This window comes from Lactuca serriola, chromosome 5, assembly GCF_051521515.1.
Source record: "Lactuca serriola cultivar US96UC23 chromosome 5, Lser_US96UC23_V15, whole genome shotgun sequence".
NCBI classification, from domain to species: Eukaryota; Viridiplantae; Streptophyta; class Magnoliopsida; order Asterales; family Asteraceae; genus Lactuca; species Lactuca serriola.
The window spans coordinates 205,791,500-205,811,079 of record NC_136412.1 but is presented as its reverse complement, the minus strand read 5'-3'; the positions used below and the strand labels follow the sequence as shown (position 1 = coordinate 205,811,079).

The following is a 19,580-nucleotide window of genomic DNA, read 5'->3' as shown; positions in this document are numbered from 1 at the left end:
TTTTCGAAATTTTAGTTTGGAGTCCGTAATGTTATTCTGAAATGTAATTTTCTTTTGTCAGGAAAATAGTTTTTGTGTTCATTCCAGAATCGGTGGCTATTTTGCCAAAAAAAAACAATATTTATTTTCTTTAAATACACTTTACATTGTGGTTAGTTTAATTAATTTTCCTACTTTTTTGGAAAATTTTATATTATTATTTATCAAATATTACATTTAAGGACAATAATTCAAGACTAAATTACATAAATAATCCTTGTGGTTTTTGTAGATCCAGGAGCTTGTTTCTTCCATCACTCATCTTTTAGGTTTGTTTTCCTTGTAAGTTTAATCGTCATGTCGTTAACTCTAACGACTCAGTTGTTAAACATTCATAATTGATAACTTTAATATATATATATATATATATATATATATATATATATATATATATATATATATATATATATATATAGAACAACAAATAAATATTACTATGTTTACATTCCCCAAGGACAATATATAATCTTAAATTCAATAAAGTGTCCAAAGTATAATATTTAACCACCCATTCAATATACATTTAATTGAATATGTATAACAAACATATATATATGCCAACTTGCATCATAACCCATGGTCTAAATATAGAAGCTTTACCTGTTTTTCCCATTAAAACCACATAATGCAATACAAAACCTGAAACAAGACACGTGTATGTATGAATGTATCATGCATGTATTCTATGTATGTATGTATGTAATGCACAACATACCTGTACATAACACATAGGCCATATAATCCATGATACATAGGCCTATATTTTTCTTCAACCACTGAATTCTTTTTTTTTTTTTTTTTTTAAGATTCAAAGCTTCTTGCTGACAATCGAAAGTTCTTGCCTTCCTCTCCATTCCTCACCCGGTTTTAATGTCACCGGTTTTTCAACCGCTGCAGCCTCCACACACAGCATATATTTATACTCCTCATCTCCAAAGTCAACTATAGCCTTTGACTTTTTATCCCATGGATTCCACACCACTACACATTTTTTTTATTTTTATTTTAAAAAAGGTTTATAATTAATAAAATAAAGGAAACATAAAAAATAAGCCACTATATTTTTACCTTTTTTCGTTCAACCACTATTTTATTTCAGTCGATGAAAGACATCCATTTATAAAAGAAATTTCCACTGTGACCCCTTATTTCCAGTTTAGCAGGTGTTAAAACTCACATGACTTCTCATTTACATGCATGACATCATCATCATCTTTCCTCTACGAAATACCATCTAACTTTCTGAAATGACTTAGAACCCATTTCAGGAAACAAGATGGTATTTCATAGAGTAAAGATGATGTCACCCATGTAAATGAGAAGTCATGTCGGTTTAACACATGCTAAACTCGAAATCAAGGGTTGCAGTGGAAATTTCTTTTAAAAACGGATGGCTTTAATTGACCGATATTTTCGGTTAAACGGAAAAAAAAGGTGAAAATATAGGGGCTTATTTTTATGTATATTGGGGTAATTAATAATTAATTATAACATCATTTAATTTAATTATATAAAATATGGAAATAAAATAATAATCTGACCAGCATCTGGAAGTCCGTCTTTGCGGATGACAAATGTTCGTTTCTTTTCATGATCCATAACTGCAATTTTAGTTGGTGTGCTGAGGTAGATCTTGTCAACCTGGTTACAAAGACGAAAATACCCATGGGCCATGGTTAGGTTAAGTAATGAAGATTGAGGTTTAAGGAATAAGAAAAAGTTACTTCTGATTCAAATGTTATTGAGTCTCCTTGTTCTGTGAAGCGTTCTCTTTTTTGACAGTTGTCAAGGTAATCCAAAGTTTCCAATCCTTCCACACGAACTTCACTGTATTTATGTATTATTATTATAATTATAAATTATAATATAATTTATATTTCTAATTAACTTTATGTTTAATAAGAGAAGAAAGGTGTACCTTATATCAGAAACAGAAAAATATGTATGATATGCAAATGTGAATGTGAATGGCTTTCCATCAGTGTTTGTATTTCTGATACGTGAAGTCAACATCAAGTTTGTTCCAGGTCCCAAAGCAATCCTCAACCGATACTCAAAGCTTTTTTTTTTTTTTTTTTTTTTTTTAAAGAAGAAGAAGATAAAAGATATTATTTAAAAGGAAAGTTTTCTTGCATTAAAGAAAGTTGAATAGAAGAAGTAAGTACCTGTGGGGCCATATTTTCAAATCCTCTTTAGTAGGCCTAAGAATCAAATCAGTAAAAACTTTATTGGTGGCATCAGTTGGAAAAGGAGGTGGATCATCATCAAATGTCCATAATCTGTTTCTAGCAAATCCATGTGCTTCAAGAGGGCCTAGATTTGAGAACTGCATCAAGAAAAATAATCAAGTTTCCAAGATTAGGAGAAAGAACTAAATGCAAGAAATAGCAACAAAACACAAGGAGTCACTCACTTGAGGGAAACATATAGGAATCCCCCCACGTATAGGCTTTGGAGGCTTGAAGATCGCCTGCAGAGAGAAGATATTTAGTTAAAAGGGAGAAGCAAACACAAGGGTAATTTTGTAAAAGTGAGGTCTGACTTAACCCATTAAGACATGTTGTATTGTATGCTTTTAAGTCAAAAAGAAATAAGTGTTATACTATTTGGCAGACTTGACACCTTACTACTGACAAACAGCAACTCTTCTCCATTCTCATTTTTCCAAGATGTCACATGGGCCCCATACAAATATACCTACAGGATAGAAAGAAGAAAAAGAGGAATGAAGACGCAAAGTTAGCAACTATAAAGAAAGTTATAAGAACATCGATAGGAGAACAATTAATCCAACTGATAATATATAGCTAAATCCAGCATCCATAATCATTCTAAAACATAAGAAAGAACAATTATACATACATAGAGCTAATTTTGTATAAAACTACAATTAGAAGGGAAAGCTCAAGTTATCTATCACAAATCTACATGATTTTCAAATAACAATTTACAGTTTTAACTATATAAAGCATTAAACTCGATTATCATAGCTCAATTTCACATTACCAGGGATACGTAGTATAAAACACACATCAATTACACCATAGTTAGATAAAATCCTCGAAAAAAGCAATAAATTGTCATGAATCGCTGTATTTAAATCATAGAAAACCACAAAATTTTGAACTGATTCAACGTAATCTATAGTCTGCAGATCTGGACTGTTGTTATTACGAGTAAGATCAAATCCATAAACAGCTCCTTCGCGCAAAACCCTGAAGTACAGTAAAATAGACAAATCGGAGCAAGAAGATGAAATTAACTTACTGACCTCAACACGACTACCGTAGATTTCACGGAGCACAACCTTTTCGAGGCCGTTGATGGCTTTAATGACCTCAATCGGTTTTCGTTCGAAGTCTGAGGTCGACATCTCGTTCATCAATCATCAACTTCCATAACCTACTGCAAATTTTATCCTTCGCACTAACGAACAACAACACTGTGTCTAAATCTCTGCATGTAGCGCCATTTTTTCTCCAGAAACTGTGTGGTTTGCTCTTTGTGTTGATGGTAATGTGATATCATGACGCCGTAACGTCTGCTTTCTGGATAAAAACAAATGAGTGAACTACATCAATTATTCCTAAGACTACTTTCAAAATATACAGGTTTAGTCCTTTGAAAGTTAATTTTTTCATTTTTAGTCTTTAACAAAAGAACTTTGTCCATTTAAGTCCATGTTCAAAATTACTTTTTCATTTTTAATTAAAGGTTCCTTTTCAACTTTACTAAAATTGTAACTTTTCGAAGTTTAGATGTCACATTAGTCATATTTCATAGTAACTTATACTATTTAATTGAAAACTAAGGGATGTCTACGTGGCGGGGTTTATCATATATTTCGACTGAATAAACCAATACAAAATGTGTAATTTATATATTTGAGATATATCCACATAAAATAATTACAAAAATAAAAACAGAGTTGGTCTATTTAATAAAACAAATAATAAATAATACTATAACAAACACAAAAATGTAGGTAAAATTCTTATTTTAGAACATTTAACAAAGAAGATTTGACGATAACATCTTTAGACCATGCATGTAATTTTTTCCAACCATAGTGACCATCATATGAAAATTTCAAAGCATGGACTTAAAGTAGATATCATTGCAAACCATAAGGATCAAAACTATAATTTAGCTTTCTTATAAAAGTTTCAAAATAAAGACCTAAATGGGCCAACAACGCAAACACAAGGGACCAAAACTAAATTTTACCAATAAAAACTATACAACCAAAGATACTCATTCAATATCATAAAAGCCCTTAAGTTTACAATTTGTATTCAATATCATAAAAGCCCTCAAGTTTACAATTTGTTGTCGATTTTACATTAAGTAGTTTTTGTGTCCATTAATGCATCACATTTGCCAAGTTTTTGTCATATTAACCTTTTTGCGTTTTTGTGTCCATTAATGCATCACATTTGCCAAGTTTTTGTCATATTAACCTTTTTGCAGCTCAAACTGGTAACACCTTTCACATGGAACGTCATGTTGCGGTGATCGTGTGAGGCTGACGTGGCATTACACATTAACATGTTTTACTTTAATTAAAAATAAAATGCTTATAGTGAAAAGAAAATGAGATGAGCAAGTTTTGAACCAGTGACCACCAGCACAACAATCAAGCCTCTTTCCGCTAAGCTAGAAATTTTGTGAATATCTTGTTGAACTTTATTATATAACTCAATACCCATTATCTTCTAATTATTTCTACATTATACAACAATCACAACCTTAAGACCGCATTACCTTCTTAACCACATTCATCTTAAAGAGGTAGCCACCACCACTTTCAACCCCATCGGTTGCCATATTCAACACTGTCTTCGACACTCCCCGCATTCACCACTATCCCCTCTCATCTCCGACACCATCGTTAACATACTCCTACGACTGTTAGTCACCGCCATACCCTCCCATCTTCAGCACCACCATTAGCTACTGTCACCCCCTCCTATCCCTGACGAACACAACCATCGTCATCCATTCCCATTTCTTACATCATATACATCGTCATCATTGTCGCACCACCATACCTAATATCAATTGAAAGAGGGGGGGGGGGGGGGTCGATTCTTTGTTTCTACCAGATCTATAGATAAACCCAGTAGCGCCTAGCCCCTGTGGTGGCTCCTCAAATAAGTAGGTTTTCATAGGCGGTGGAATCAGTGTGGGTTTGCTTTTAATCATTTCCCTTTTTGGATTTCTCGTTTGGTTCTTTAGGATGAGGAAGATTCCATTCGATTTGCGATTGAATCATTAACTTTTACAAATATTAAGGACTACAAAAGGTTGTCGGAGATTTCAGGGAAGAAAGGAAAGTGAACATATATGTATACATATGTATCTTCAATGAAGATCAGCAGTGAAGATCATGAAAAGTGAATGGCTTCACTGCACGAATAACGCGAAGAACATCAACGATTCAGTTTTGGGATGGAATTACCTTCACAAATTCATTAATTTATAAGGGATGGAAGCTTATAAAGGAGACGTGGAGGGAAAAAGGCTTACCTAGCATCTAACTTGTTCATGGTGACCAACTATTGAGAGCAAAATCGGTTAAAAAAGTTTAAATGAAAAAACAGTACAAATATGAATTATTATGGACACAAAAAACGACTTAGGAAAAAACAGACAAAAATTGTAAACATGAGGGCTTTATGGAATTTGTTCTTTTATGAACAAATCTATAGGACCAAAACTATGATCGGTACACAAAAAAATATACGGACCAGAAATATAATTCACTTACTTCTTAAATCATAAAGTACAAAGACAAAAAAAAATGTCAATGTAAATTAATACTATAGAACAAAATTTGTAATTAAACAATTTTGACCAAAAATGTAATGAGTCATTTTCTTAAATTAAAAATATAGACACCAAAAATGTAATTAACGCAATAAGACTAAAACTATAATTAAAACATAAATACTAGTAAAGTATAATTCAGTTAACAAAAATATAACTAACCCAATAAAAAATATAGTAATATCCAAATTTTTAATTAATACATAAATACCATAACAAAAATATAACTAATGCAAAATAATAATAATAATAATAATAATAATAATAATAATAATAATAAATAAATAAATAAAAAATAAAAAAAATAAAAAAATAGAAAAAAGAACAACTATAATAGTATCCAAATCTGTAATTAATACATAAATACCATAGGAACAAAAAGTGTAATTCAATCATTTCACAAAGTTATAAACTATAAAAACCTGAAGTATAATTTATGCATATTAAAACTTACAACGACCAAAATTGGAATTATGACATTTGCTACGGTTTAAAAGGGATTATATAATGTTAACTAGTTTATAACCCGTGGAAACCACAGTTACAAAATTAATTAAATTTTAATAGTAAAAAATTCAAAATTATTGATCACTTATTTTAAATAAATTATTAATTAAGAGATTTTTTTAGTTATATAAAATTATAATCATTGATTTAAATAAATATGTATAGTTATATCACTTTATAATTTGTATTAATTTTATTTTAATTTTTATTCTAATATTATTAATTTAATGTAATTAGAGTAGAAATTTAAATTTTAAAATTCGAAACGAATAATCAATAGGTTGATAAGTGGCATACATTAATTAGGAGATATGATAGTGTGATACATGGCAAAAGAAAAATAAAATATACATTAATTATGAGGTCTAATATGGTGACACATGTCAAAAGGAAAATAAAACTATTATATTATTAGAATAGGGATGTTTACTCATGGAACGAATAAAATGGTGAATGCCCGATTGCAAAATAACTAAAATTGGAATTCGTGAAATTGCTTAATCTATGAATTAGTTTATATTTTGTAAAATAGTTTGTGAAATCATATGAATTATATGAAATTGATGTTTATGATTTAGGACTTATAGAAAAAGTTCATCATATAAGACAATGGATGGAATGTTTGTTTGTATAATGTAGTGGAATATAGTTGGGTCGACCTAACATGTGGTTTCATGTGAGTGGCTTAAACAAACATCTTGCGGAAAATGTTAGTTATCTTTAAGATAAGGTCATAAAAGATATTTTATATTCATCAATTATCTCTTTAAATATATTGTTTTGGATAAAATGTATATATTCATCAATCTCTCTGTCTTTCTTGTTACTTTGAGATGGTGGAAATTTATAAGAAGGTCCCAACACGTTTGTCTGGCTTCGTCAATCTATTTTTTCATGTCTTCAATAAAAATCGAGATGGTCCCTATGTGCAATAAAAGTATCTTCATTCTTTGACAACCTTTTAGTTGTATTATCCAATGTATTGGATAATTCATCCAATCAAACAATTTAATATGCTTGGTTTTTACCCTAACTAGGCGAGTTTCCGCGCATTGTGCAGAATAGGAAAAAAAGTATTTTAAATTAAAAATAACTAAATTATTATTAACAATTAAATAATAATTTCATAACAAATATAAAAAATGATTTTTAATATTATCATTATGTTAAACTATATCATAAGAGATAAAGTTGGAACTTGAAGTTGTTATGCATATACAAAGTTATATGGTTAAAATAGAAAAAAATTATAAATTTTTTAAAAATAAATAAATCATTAGTATCTATTAAATAATAATTTCATATTAAATTAAAATGTTTATATTAAATATTATCATTATGTAGAACATACGATAACAAAGTCAACTTTTTATATATCTTAAATATTATTATTATTATGTACAACATATGATAATTTAGACATCTTTTTATCTTAAATAGTAAATTAAAATTTTTTTGTATCATAAATATTACTATAATTATGTAGAATATATGATAATAGCGACGTCTTTTCTAAGGTTATAACTTAAAATTGTATTACATATAGGGTTGTAAAAGTTGGCTAACACAACCAAATACTTGGGATGTTACTTAAACTCAGCCTCCAATGGAAGCGAGTTTGCCTAACTCCGCCAAAATACACTTAGATATTAATCAAACTCGATCCAAATCTAAAAATCCAGTCCAAAATAATTTTCGAAATTCTAAAGTTTAATTGGTCACTTGTCAACAAAGACAATCTCACCAAAGAAAAAGTTTGTTTATATTTAGTTTCATGATTCAAAAGGTCATTATAAAATTAATTCATTTATAAAATATAATCGAGTATATATTTCGTGCTTTTGAATTTTTCAAACAATTATAATTTTATATTTAGGTAGATTTTTTTATTTATATAACATTATGTAACTTATTTATAATATTATTAGAAACAATCTGAATAATCATGAGATTTTCAAATGTATGTGGTGAAAGGAAAATGCTTCATTTATCGGTCCAAATCAAATTTGGACCGATTCAACTCAATATACCAAACTACATAACGTTTTTTTACTGAAACTCGGTTTGTATATATTTCCTGTTTTTTAATCAAATTCAATTCTCAAATAATTATTAATTTTATGTTTAGGTAACTTATTTATAATATTATTATGAACAATTTGAAAAAATCATGGGAGTTTCAAGTGTATGTGGTGAAAGAAAAATGTTTCCTTTATCGGTCCAAATTGATTAAACTCATACCGATTCAACTCAATATACCTAACTACATAACGTTTTTTCAATTGAAACTCGGTTTGAACCTGAAAAAATCATGTTCAAAATCATTTTCAGAATTCTAAAACTTAACTGGGCAGTTTCCAATAAAGACAATATCACAAAAAAATACCCTCAACATCCTAAAAAGCTATGCGTAAGGAAATTCCCATGGTTTGATCCCTTTCAAACTTTTCACAATCTTTCCTATTTATAGAAGAGGAAACGTTCTCTTGTTTACTCTTACCATCGATGTGGGATGAAGACATTATAATAAAACACACTTTCTTGTTTATAAAACATTATTTCACTTATTTAATAAAACATCATTTCTCTTGTTTACACTTTCTTTATTATTCATTAGTTGCATTTTTCTATAATCTCGTAAGTTTCTATCCAAAAATGTAAGTTTTTATTGAATAACTTTTTGATAAATTCTAAAAGCATAAATTTAGTTAGGTACTTAATATAGAAAGTTTGTTTATATGTATTTTCATGATTCAAAAGTTCACTATAAAATGAATTCATTTATAAAATATAATCGAGTATATATTTCGTGCTTTTGAATTAGAGAGATTTTATAAAAAATTATAATTTTATGTTTAGGTTAATGTTTTTTTTTTATATTTATATAACATTATGTAACTTATTTATAAGATCATTGGCAACAATTTGAAAAATCATGGGAGTTTCAAATGTATGTTGTGAAAGAAAAATGTTTCATTTATTGGTCTAAATTAATCAAACTCGGAGCGATTCAACTCAATATACCAAACTACATAACTTTTTTCTAGTGAAACCCGGTTTGTATGTATTTCGTGCTTTTGAATCAAAGTGATTTTTCAAACAGTTATAATTTTTGGTTTAGGTAGATGTTTTTTTTATATTTATATAACATTATGTAACTTATTTATAATATTATTAGAAATAATTTGAAAATTCATGGGAGTTTCAATTGTATGTGGTGAAACGAAAATGATTCATTTATCGGTCCAAATTGATTCAGCTTCGATTCAACTCAATATATCAAACTATATAACTTTTTTTCTACTGAAACATGGTTTGAACCTGAAAAAATTCGGTTCAAAACCATTTTCGGAATTTTAAAACTTAACTGGACACTTGCCAATATAGACAATCTCACCAAATAATACCCTCAAAATCCTACAAATGTAGGCATAAAGAAGTTCTCATGGTTTGGTCCCTTTGAAACATTTTACAACTTTTCCTATTTATAGAAAAAGAAACGGTCTATTGTTTACTCTCACTATCGATGTGGGATGAAGACATTGTAATAAAACATTTTTTCTTGTTTATAGAACATTATTTAACTTATTTATATTATTATTGCTAAGAAATTGAAAAGTCATGAGAGTTTCAAATAAATGAGGTGAAAGAAAAAATGATTTCTTTATAAGTATACTAGATTAGGCCGGGCGGAATGGTTGCAGGGAAGACCCGCGGGAAGCTTCCTACCGCACCGTCGGTACGGGGAAGGGTGGCGCGGGAACGGGTGAGGGGAGGCTTTCCCACGTTCTCTCTCCGTCAGTGATTGGCTGGAGCATTTTTTTTTTCTTTTTTCTTTTTTTCTATTTTTTTGTGAATGAGCTGTTGATTAATGGTAAAAAAAATAATTTTTTTAGCAGCGGCTAAATGCATTTAACACCAATTTTTTTTGTTTTTTTTTTCTTTTTAAACACCTATAAATACACAACTATTTACCATCAAACAACATTCAAACAAACCCTCTATTCTCTCTATTTTCTTCTAAAAAAAATGAATCCCGACAATCAAACCCCAACTTCCGATCGAAGGAAAAAAAAGTCATGGTTCGAGTTTAAACATCCTTTCTGGAAACATTTTTGCTATCGATTCATCACCACAAGGAGTTTATCGCCTCCAACCCGATGCTCCTATTCAATCTCCACTACAATTTCAATACCAAAATGTTGGACAATATTACCCGATCCAAGTTCTAAATGTTTCGCCGTAAATGTTTTCAACATTTGTTATGTTTCCGGATCAACCATCGTCAAATCAACCTCAACCCCAACCCCAAACCCAAACCCAAACAGTTGTTGGTTTGTTTGATTTGTATTTTGTGTGTGTGTTTTTTTTTAATTTTCTAGTTTTTTAAATTTTAGTTTTACTGTAATCATTATTTTAATTAATGAAATGCATTTTCATTTTAATTAAATTTTTTGGTTATTTTTAATCTAAAAATTATAAATCATAAAAATCAATTAATTTTATTTATAAAATAATAAAAAAAATGGCGAATGAAGTTCTTCTCACCTATTCTTTGGGTTTTAAGAGAAAGAAAGAAAAGTGAGGAAAATGATGTTATGACCCACAAAAAAATGAGGGAAACATCTCTCTCATACTCTCCAGTCTTAGAGGAGCTTGCAAGCATTGTTTGAACTTTGAAACTGAAAACTTTAATGATATTATTGAGCAATGGAAGATTTTAGTGGAAATGAATGTAATAAACATCCAAAAAAAAAAAGTTTACAAAAAATTTCAATGTCCAAAAAATGTGAAGTATCCAATTATTACATTACAAAAGAATATTTCAAACTTCCTAGGAGAGTGAAGCACTAGATAACAGTTAGGGGTGTCGAACGGGTAAAATTTTTGGGTTTCGGGTAAAACGGGTATTTCCTTAAGAAAATAATACTCGATACCAGACCTATATTGTAATTCGGGTTTCGGGTATTCGGGTTTGAGGTCGGGTCGGGTAATTATCGGGTATACCCGAAAATTTCTTAAATGACACTTATATATATATATATATATATATATATATATATATATATATATTACATGTTGGTTGGTTTAATAAAGAATTGGGTAGAAAAATACTTCATACAATTAACAAGTACATATATAATAACAATACAAATCATTATATATGTTATGTACTTTTTTAATTATATTCCGTGCGATAGTGAGAAACTGAGAATTGTGATGACGGTTCAGGATTTCAGCTTCAACGTTGTATTCCTTTTGCAAGTTTGCGTCGACTGTCGAGTCGTCGTTCATAAGAAGGAAACGAAAGATTTTGTTTTATTTGAAGTGTGCGTATGTGACTGCATTGTATATTTGGTATTATTTAAAAAATGAATTCGGGTATTCGGGTATACCCGAAAATAAATATTCATACCTAAAACCCGACCTATATTATTATCGGGTTAACCTATTACCCGAATGTTCATACACATTACCCGTTCTACCCGACCCATTCTACCCGAATTCGAAACGGGTCGGGTGGATAGAACGGGTTTCGGGTTTTTTCGACAGGCCTAAGATAACATAACATTGTATACTTAACTAGACACCTAATAGACAGGCATTCAATAAGAAATATGAGTAAAAGACTCATTTGTTTGCATGTATTGTTTGATTATAGACCATGTAGTAGTGGATAGTGTAAGTGCGCCTTGGGCGAAAGGCCTAGTGCTAAACTCATGGAGTGAACAACAACCCGCTTACGAAAAAAACTAAAAACCAACTTAACTAAAACATCAATACCATTATACCTCTATTCCTAACCGCATGTATCCAACTTAATAGCTAAATGGAATTTGATAACATCATAGATCCAAAGTCAAAGAGCTCCTAAAGTCATGTGTGAAAGATATGCCTCACTCACAAATTTTCCAAATGTATTAAAACAATAGGTGTACTATTAAACCCACAAAAATAGAAATAATTGTGTAGATCTAACATACTCTCTCATAGTGATCTCAAATGCACATTCCAAATGCATCGAGTAAAGTAGTCGACGACGAGGGAGTTACGTGAATTTGACTCGGAACACCGAAATAACTTCCTTGCAAACAATTGAAAATTCATCTTAATAGAGTTGTCCTAAATAGAACCTCACGGGTCGGTTCTTACCTATGATTTGGTTAGCAGTTGCAAGATGGAAAAAAGTTCAAGAAATAACTAGTGAACTTGCATGAACCTTGTTGATGGTATAATAGATAACAAGATTAACAAAGATTACAAATTTTTATCCACTACTTGTTTCGATGGAAACTCCAGTGAAAATGTCGTTGTTAATGTTTAAGAAGTAGTTATTCATTCTTGGAGTTTCGAAGGAATTTCTATTAAAGCGACCATCGTTTTTATAGGGAATCCGTTGAAAAGTGTATACATTCATTTCGCATTGTGATATGTACACATTAGTTTAAATAGTTTATTATGTTTTTTTGTAATTTCTAATATTTTACAATCATTCCATATAATTTAAGGAATCTATTGCCAAATAACACATCGATTACATATAACTATCATATGCTATTAAATGTAATAATCTCATAATTTTATTTAAAATAAAGTTTCATCATAAATTTTTTCTATAAATCTAGATCATTGTTAAAAAGGACTCGGAATGAATTGCTACATCTTGGTCGATGACCATTCACATAAAAGACTAGTCTTCAACACATGTTCACCTTCATCTCATAATCCATACAATAATAACAAGTAGACTCAGCATTAACGGGGTGTTTGGATAGGGAAAAAATAGGTTTATTATTTGTATTTGCTTAATCCCACCGCAATAAGCAAATTTAAGTGTTTAGATAGGAGTCTTTAAAAATCAGCTTATTGCAATAGGAATAAGCTAAATAAGCTGATTTTAATAAGCAATTGGGGGGGGGGGGGGGGGGGGGGGGGGAGGGAGAATGCTTATTGCTTATTGGTCATTTTACTCATATAAGTTGTTTTGTTTGTCAAACACTTAAGATGCTTATTGCTTATTGTTTATTCCCACCGTAATAAGTTAATACAAACACATTTTAAAAAAGTGTTTATTTCCAACGCAATAAGCTAATAAGCTAAAAACTATTTATCCAAACACCCCCTAAGTCAATGAATAACAAGAAATCTTTCTCCAAATGTCATGACAACACCAAAATTGGAGCAAAGAATATCAACGACAACTCCTCTCCTCTCTAAGTTCTACTCTTGTTCTTGGTGGTAGTCATGATCACTAAAGGTTTCATGTGATAGACATGGATACCTAAGCAATGCCTTCTCTTGGTTTGATGATCGCCCGAACAAGGAAAACTTAAAGACTAAAATTAATAACATATTGTTACCTAATACTTTTATAATAACGAATTACATCTTCTAGTTATTTTGTAACAATTAATAACATGTAAAAACTCAAATTTTATATCATGTTCTTACCTAAGATTTATGAACATGGTCTAAATTTTCGAACATGCTCTAAAGTTCCAAATATGTTCTTACTAAAAAAATCGAAAGTGTTCTTCCTGAAATTTCGAACATATCCCAAAAGGTAGTTATATTATTTTATAACGTGTTCCTTTTTTGTCTTTCTATTATTTCGAACATGTATGTTTATAATTTTCGAACTTGAATATAAATCGGAGAAATGCTTACTTCCATCGTGTACACCATTCGAATAAAAAACAGTTTTGATTATTTTTTTTGAAATTATAGAACATGTTCTTTGTTGTAACGCCCGGGTTTCGGGACTAAGTATTTTTGTCAATGTAATAGTTTAGGTCAACTCTTGTAACTCTTTTTGAAGTAATAAAGATGAAATATTTGAGTATTATGTGAATTATGTGTATTTATGTGCTTATAATTTAATTATAAATGTATAATTAATAAAGAATAAAAATGAGCGTCAAAATTAAAGTGTGAAATAAGCACGATATCTCTACGTAAAGTTGTAGAATATGTCTCAAGGTTTCCGTGCATATAAGGAACGCCGAAATCCGAGTTATAACGAATAAGTTATGACTCGTCGAAGTTTCGCGACAGAACCGACACGATACCGGAGAGCGTAAATAGTGAATTTACGATAGAGAGAGATTTAGCCTTAGTGATCTAAACAAAAGTCGTAGAATATGTTAAACTAAGAACATCGATAAAATGAACGCCCAAATCTGACTTCGTATGAAGAAGTTATGATTTTTCGAAGTTTCGGAATAGCAGTGTACAGCCTGAAATTCGAATATTAGATCGAGCGGTTTTTAGCCGACACGACCTAAACGAGAATCGAAGATCTCGTTGAGAGTAGCGTAACGAGAAAAAGATGGGCGAAAACGGATGTCGGATGAAGAAGTTATGAGGATTTAACGGACCAATCGTGTCCCGGCCCCTTAATAATATAAAATTTAAAATCGAGCCAAAATTAGCCGACAAAGTCTTAACGAAAGTTGTAGAGTACGTTCCCACCTTTGCGTGGATATAAAGAACGTAAAAAATGGAGGTCGTACGCGAAAGTTACGAATTTTTGAAGTTGTAACTCGAAATTGCGAAATCTAATGCTAGAACGATGACGTGGCAAGATCCTGACCGTCGCTTGCTGAACACGGTCCTCGCTTCGGATTGCAACACGCCACCCCTCGCTTACGCCCCGCGTCCGAGGCCTGTACGCCCAACGTACCTTCGCTCCTATCCTTCCGAGTCTGAGTGCGAGCCAGCTGGTGCGAGCTGGCAACCTTATCCGAGCTACGCCCAGCGTAGCGCTGCTGGACGCCCCGCGTAGACAGAGGCTTCGCAGCCTATAAAAGGGTCCGACGTCAGCCTCCATTTTCACACCAAAACCCTTTCTCTCTCTAGTTTCTTTCTCTCTCTACAACCCCAAACCACCCATAAGCCCTAGATAAAACCCCTAGCACCCTAGGGAAGCCCCGAGGCTCCCGGAGTCCCGAGAAAAAGGAGTTTTTCGGTTTCGAAACTCTGCTCCAATTAAGTCCCGGTTTTCGATAAAATTCGTTGTAAGTATGCTACGCTTACGCAATTTTTAATATAGCTTTCAAATAATTATAGGAATGTTATTAGGTCCTTAAAATAATTATTTGGGCTATTATTATGAGTTATATCGAGTATTATTAACGCTTAATAATACTCGGACTAATTAAATTGTCGCGGTTATCGTTAAACTAAACCCTAGTGGTATCGATACTAGGTTTTATCGAAGGAATATCGTTTTGAGAGTATCGAAGCGCTGTCCGAGTGCTGAGTCACCACCGAATCAGGTGAGTGCATAGTTACTTTCAACTTACACATAGATATGAAGTATTTTATATAAATTACGTGCTATGTGTGCATATTATCTGAATACTTGTTATCTATGCCGGATGAACATTGTTATACATGTTTTCAATGATTTAAACTGTATATGTATTTTATATCTACGAAAATGTTGGGGTAAAACATGGGTAGATGTAATAGGTGATGTGTGATAAAATGATGAGAGGCCTCGATGTTAATGTTGTTGATTCTGTCATCTAGCGGAGTATGGATGACGACCACGGACTCTTCTAGACAGTCCAGTGGAACACTAGCAGGCTCGCAACCTGTAGGTGTTTGTGAACGATGTGTTCACCGGTGTACTCCATCCCCCCACATGGTTGCCTTTAGGACATTTATTGTTGAGGAATCCCCTTAGCAGTAGTGTCCGTCTCGATGATGATCCTTAGGCTAGGTCCCTTATGATAGGTGATTAGGGACGTAAAGTGAGGATAACGGGAACGGGTAATCGAGTTATTGTTGATCGATGAAATTAATAAACTTATTTATTGTGGGTTGAAAACCCTATGTGCTCACCAGGCTCCCAAGCCTGACCCACTCAGTTTTATGTATTACAGGTAGTGGCGCTTGAGCATAGATATGATGTTTGGACGAGGGATTACGGATATAGGCATGTAGATATGAAATAATGTAGTAAGGCTTATATTGTACTGTTTATGCTTTTGATATGTACGAACATGACATCCCGAGTCTTTTTAATGAAATACATTTCTATGTAAATGCTTTTGATAAATCTTTATCATATTTTGTTTTGGGACAAATTCCGCAACACTTTCATTTAAAATGTAACTCTGATTTTTAAACAAAGCATAAACAAACCGGCCTTTTCTGGCCGTGATTTTGGGGATGTCACATTTGTATTTGTGCACATGTCTTTGTATTTTCGAACATGTTCGTATTTTCAAAGTTGGTTCAGAAGTTATTTTTTTAAGTGGTGTTGGTGTTGGGTTTTTATTCAAAAATTAGTTTCAAAAACATAAAATTTGGCAACGGAAGACTTGATCATTTTTTAATAACATAAACAAGTTAAACCCACTAATGATCATCTTGCAAAGTTTGGAAATAAAACAAACACAATCAAAGAAGAAGATGAAGAAATCACAACATTTGTAGTTCTTTGGATCCTCTTGTGAGGCTTGGAAGTTGATGAAGAATGATAAATTTTAAAGACACCATCAAGTTGTCAACTGATTTAAGATGCTAGTCTTGTAAGAAAACTCTTAATCTGTTAAGCTTGAAGCAAATACCCAAGTATTTGATCCAAGAGAGCATAAGCAAGTGTTCTGCTTTATGTGATGAACAAAATTGAGAGAGTAAGCATGCACAAATGCATCTTGCATTTTTTGTCTACAAAATGAAAGAGTTGCAAACCCTTTTTTTAAAGCTAGTTCTTTAACCATAAGGTCTTCTTGCCTTTTAGACAACCATACCACATTATGGTATTTTATTCTCGTGCTTTCAAGACATGTTTCCTAGATTAAAATAAGTTATAAGCCATTTTTCTTTCTTTTACATAAAATAATAAAAAACACATAACTAGTCTAACTAGTTAGAGGTTTTATAAAATAAAGTCAAAATTTTATAAATTTTATAAACTAGTTTATAAAATATAAACTTTAATTTTTTGGTAAAAGACAAAATGATTTATCCAGTCCAAAATGTTTTGCATGACTTATTAATTCATGTCATGTGAATGATGTAATGTTTGCTAATGAAATTATTATTTCCTAGAAATAAATAATTTTCAATTTAATTATAAAATTTTATTGAATATTTATTAAAATCAATTTCTAATAAATAATCAATTGTATCAAGTTGTTGTTAGTGTGACCCATTAGTATCATATGTTAATTAGCAATATCACTTTAATATGATTCTTAAGCATATAAGATCCTTCGGTTGGTCGTCTGAAAGTGATATCATTTTAAAGAGGAGGACCACATAATTGAGCTCTAAAATCTCCATTTTCAAACTCAATCGTTGTTTTAGTTTTTATCTAATTACGAAAATGTGGTTCTTTTATGGTATAGCTTTACATTTACCTAATGTGGTCATTTGGTGAAAATCCCTTATTTTTAAACAATAATGATTATTTCCTACCAAATACTTTTGTCTTAACTGTATCACCAGTTGACATATATATGTCATCAACCAAAGGTTGTAGGTTTAAGTCTCACTTGAAATGAAAGATACTGATTTAAAAGTAGAATATTGGGTGCATGTGTAAGTTGTTTTAGGAAGAAAAAAAATATTTCCTTATTTGTGAAAAACAAACATGATATGTGCACATTCTCCCAAGTGATGAAAACTACAATCTCATCTAGTCATAAAGATGATCATCTTGATGTTCTAAATGAATGATCCAAGGTTGTTGATGTAGATGGAGATAACAAATTGTTGAAGTCATTTATGTATCTAAGACAAAGTGTAAGAGAAGTTATTTGGTTTGTAGTCATTTTAAGTCCATTTATTCTATGGAAGAGATTACGGTCGAAAGATTACGGCTTGTGTTAGTCGGATTGATTGGATGTGCAATCCACTAATGCCTTAATTTGCTTTTGTATGTTTTTTGCTAGCCTCTAGCTAGCTTGTTCCTTAAGGAAGTTTTGCTTTTGTTCAAAAAAAAAATTACGGTCGAAAGAGCAATCCAATGTGAATCATCAAATTGTGTCTCGATTTTTTCTTCATTATTGTACATTAGACAGTGTGACATATTCTTTTTGCGTTCACATTTAGTAATGACCCATCGTGAAATACATGGTTATTGTGTTAAAACGGTAAAAATATGGTCGGTTTATTAAATAAATCTTGTATTTTATTAATTTTTTGTGATATACCCAAATTTTGTAAAGTATTATTTTTAAGTTGATCAAAATGAATTTTAAAATTTGAAGCAAGTCCTTTGATCTTAGAAAATCACATTTCTTTTCACACAAGATTCATATAAATATATAATCATAATCAGAATGAATTTCAAAATTTGAAACAAATCCCTTGATTCTTAGAAAACCGGGTTTCTTTCACACAAGATTCATATAAATATATAATCATATCAAGCACAAATATCACATCTATTCACTTACCTAAATATATAATCATATCAAGTTACAAATATCAATGCACCTAGTATCACATCCATTCACTTATCTATTTATGAAAATGTGATTCTATCGTGGTATAGCTTGACATTTACCTAACGTGGCCATTTGGTGAAAATCCCTTATCTTTAAACAATAATGATTATTCCATACCAAAGACTTGGTTTAGCTGTATCACGAGTTGCCAGATAAGTGCCATTAGTTAAATGTTGTGGTTTTAAGTGTCGTTTGAAATGAAAAATACATATTTAAAAATAAAATAATGGGTGTGTGTAAATTATTTTAAGAAAAAAAAAGATTATTTCCCTATTTATGAAATACAAACATGATATGTGTCACATTCTCTCAAGTGATGAAAATTACAACCTCAGGTCATAAGGATGGTTATCTTGATGTTCTTGATGAATGATCTAACGATGTTGATGGGCATGGAGATAACAAATTGTTGAAGTCATTTTCTGCATCTAAGACATAATGTAAGAGAAGTTTTATGTATCTAAGGCATGGAGATAACAAATTGTTGAAGTCATTTTCTGTATCTAAGACATAATGTAAGAGAAGTTTTATGTATCTAAGGCGTGGAGATAACAAATTGTTGAAGTCGTTTTCTGTATCTAAGACATAATGAAGTCATTTTCTGTATTAAAGACATGACAGAATTAATAAAAAATTAGGATGAAATTATACATGAATGATGCGTCGGGATGGATTGACGATGGATTGTTTAAACTATAAGAATGATTATATGAATAATCTTGGGTATGTTTGGATAGG

The 19,580-nt window shown here is 31.0% G+C and overlaps 1 protein-coding gene across 1 annotated transcript; it reads right to left on the bottom strand.

The window, feature by feature from the left end:
* Positions 1-484: 484 nt before the first annotated feature.
* LOC145053500 (putative glucose-6-phosphate 1-epimerase) lies at positions 485-3,557 on the bottom strand. Its single transcript, XM_079001553.1, has 9 exons — positions 3,311-3,557; positions 2,662-2,736; positions 2,453-2,509; positions 2,205-2,365; positions 1,958-2,098; positions 1,764-1,866; positions 1,581-1,680; positions 755-1,020; positions 485-678 (listed from the first exon to the last, which is right to left on the bottom strand). Exons 1-8 carry the CDS (start codon positions 3,419-3,421, stop codon positions 848-850), a joined length of 921 nt encoding a protein of 306 aa, XP_078857679.1. The 5' UTR covers positions 3,422-3,557; the 3' UTR covers positions 485-678; positions 755-847.
* Positions 3,558-19,580: the final 16,023 nt, after the last annotated feature.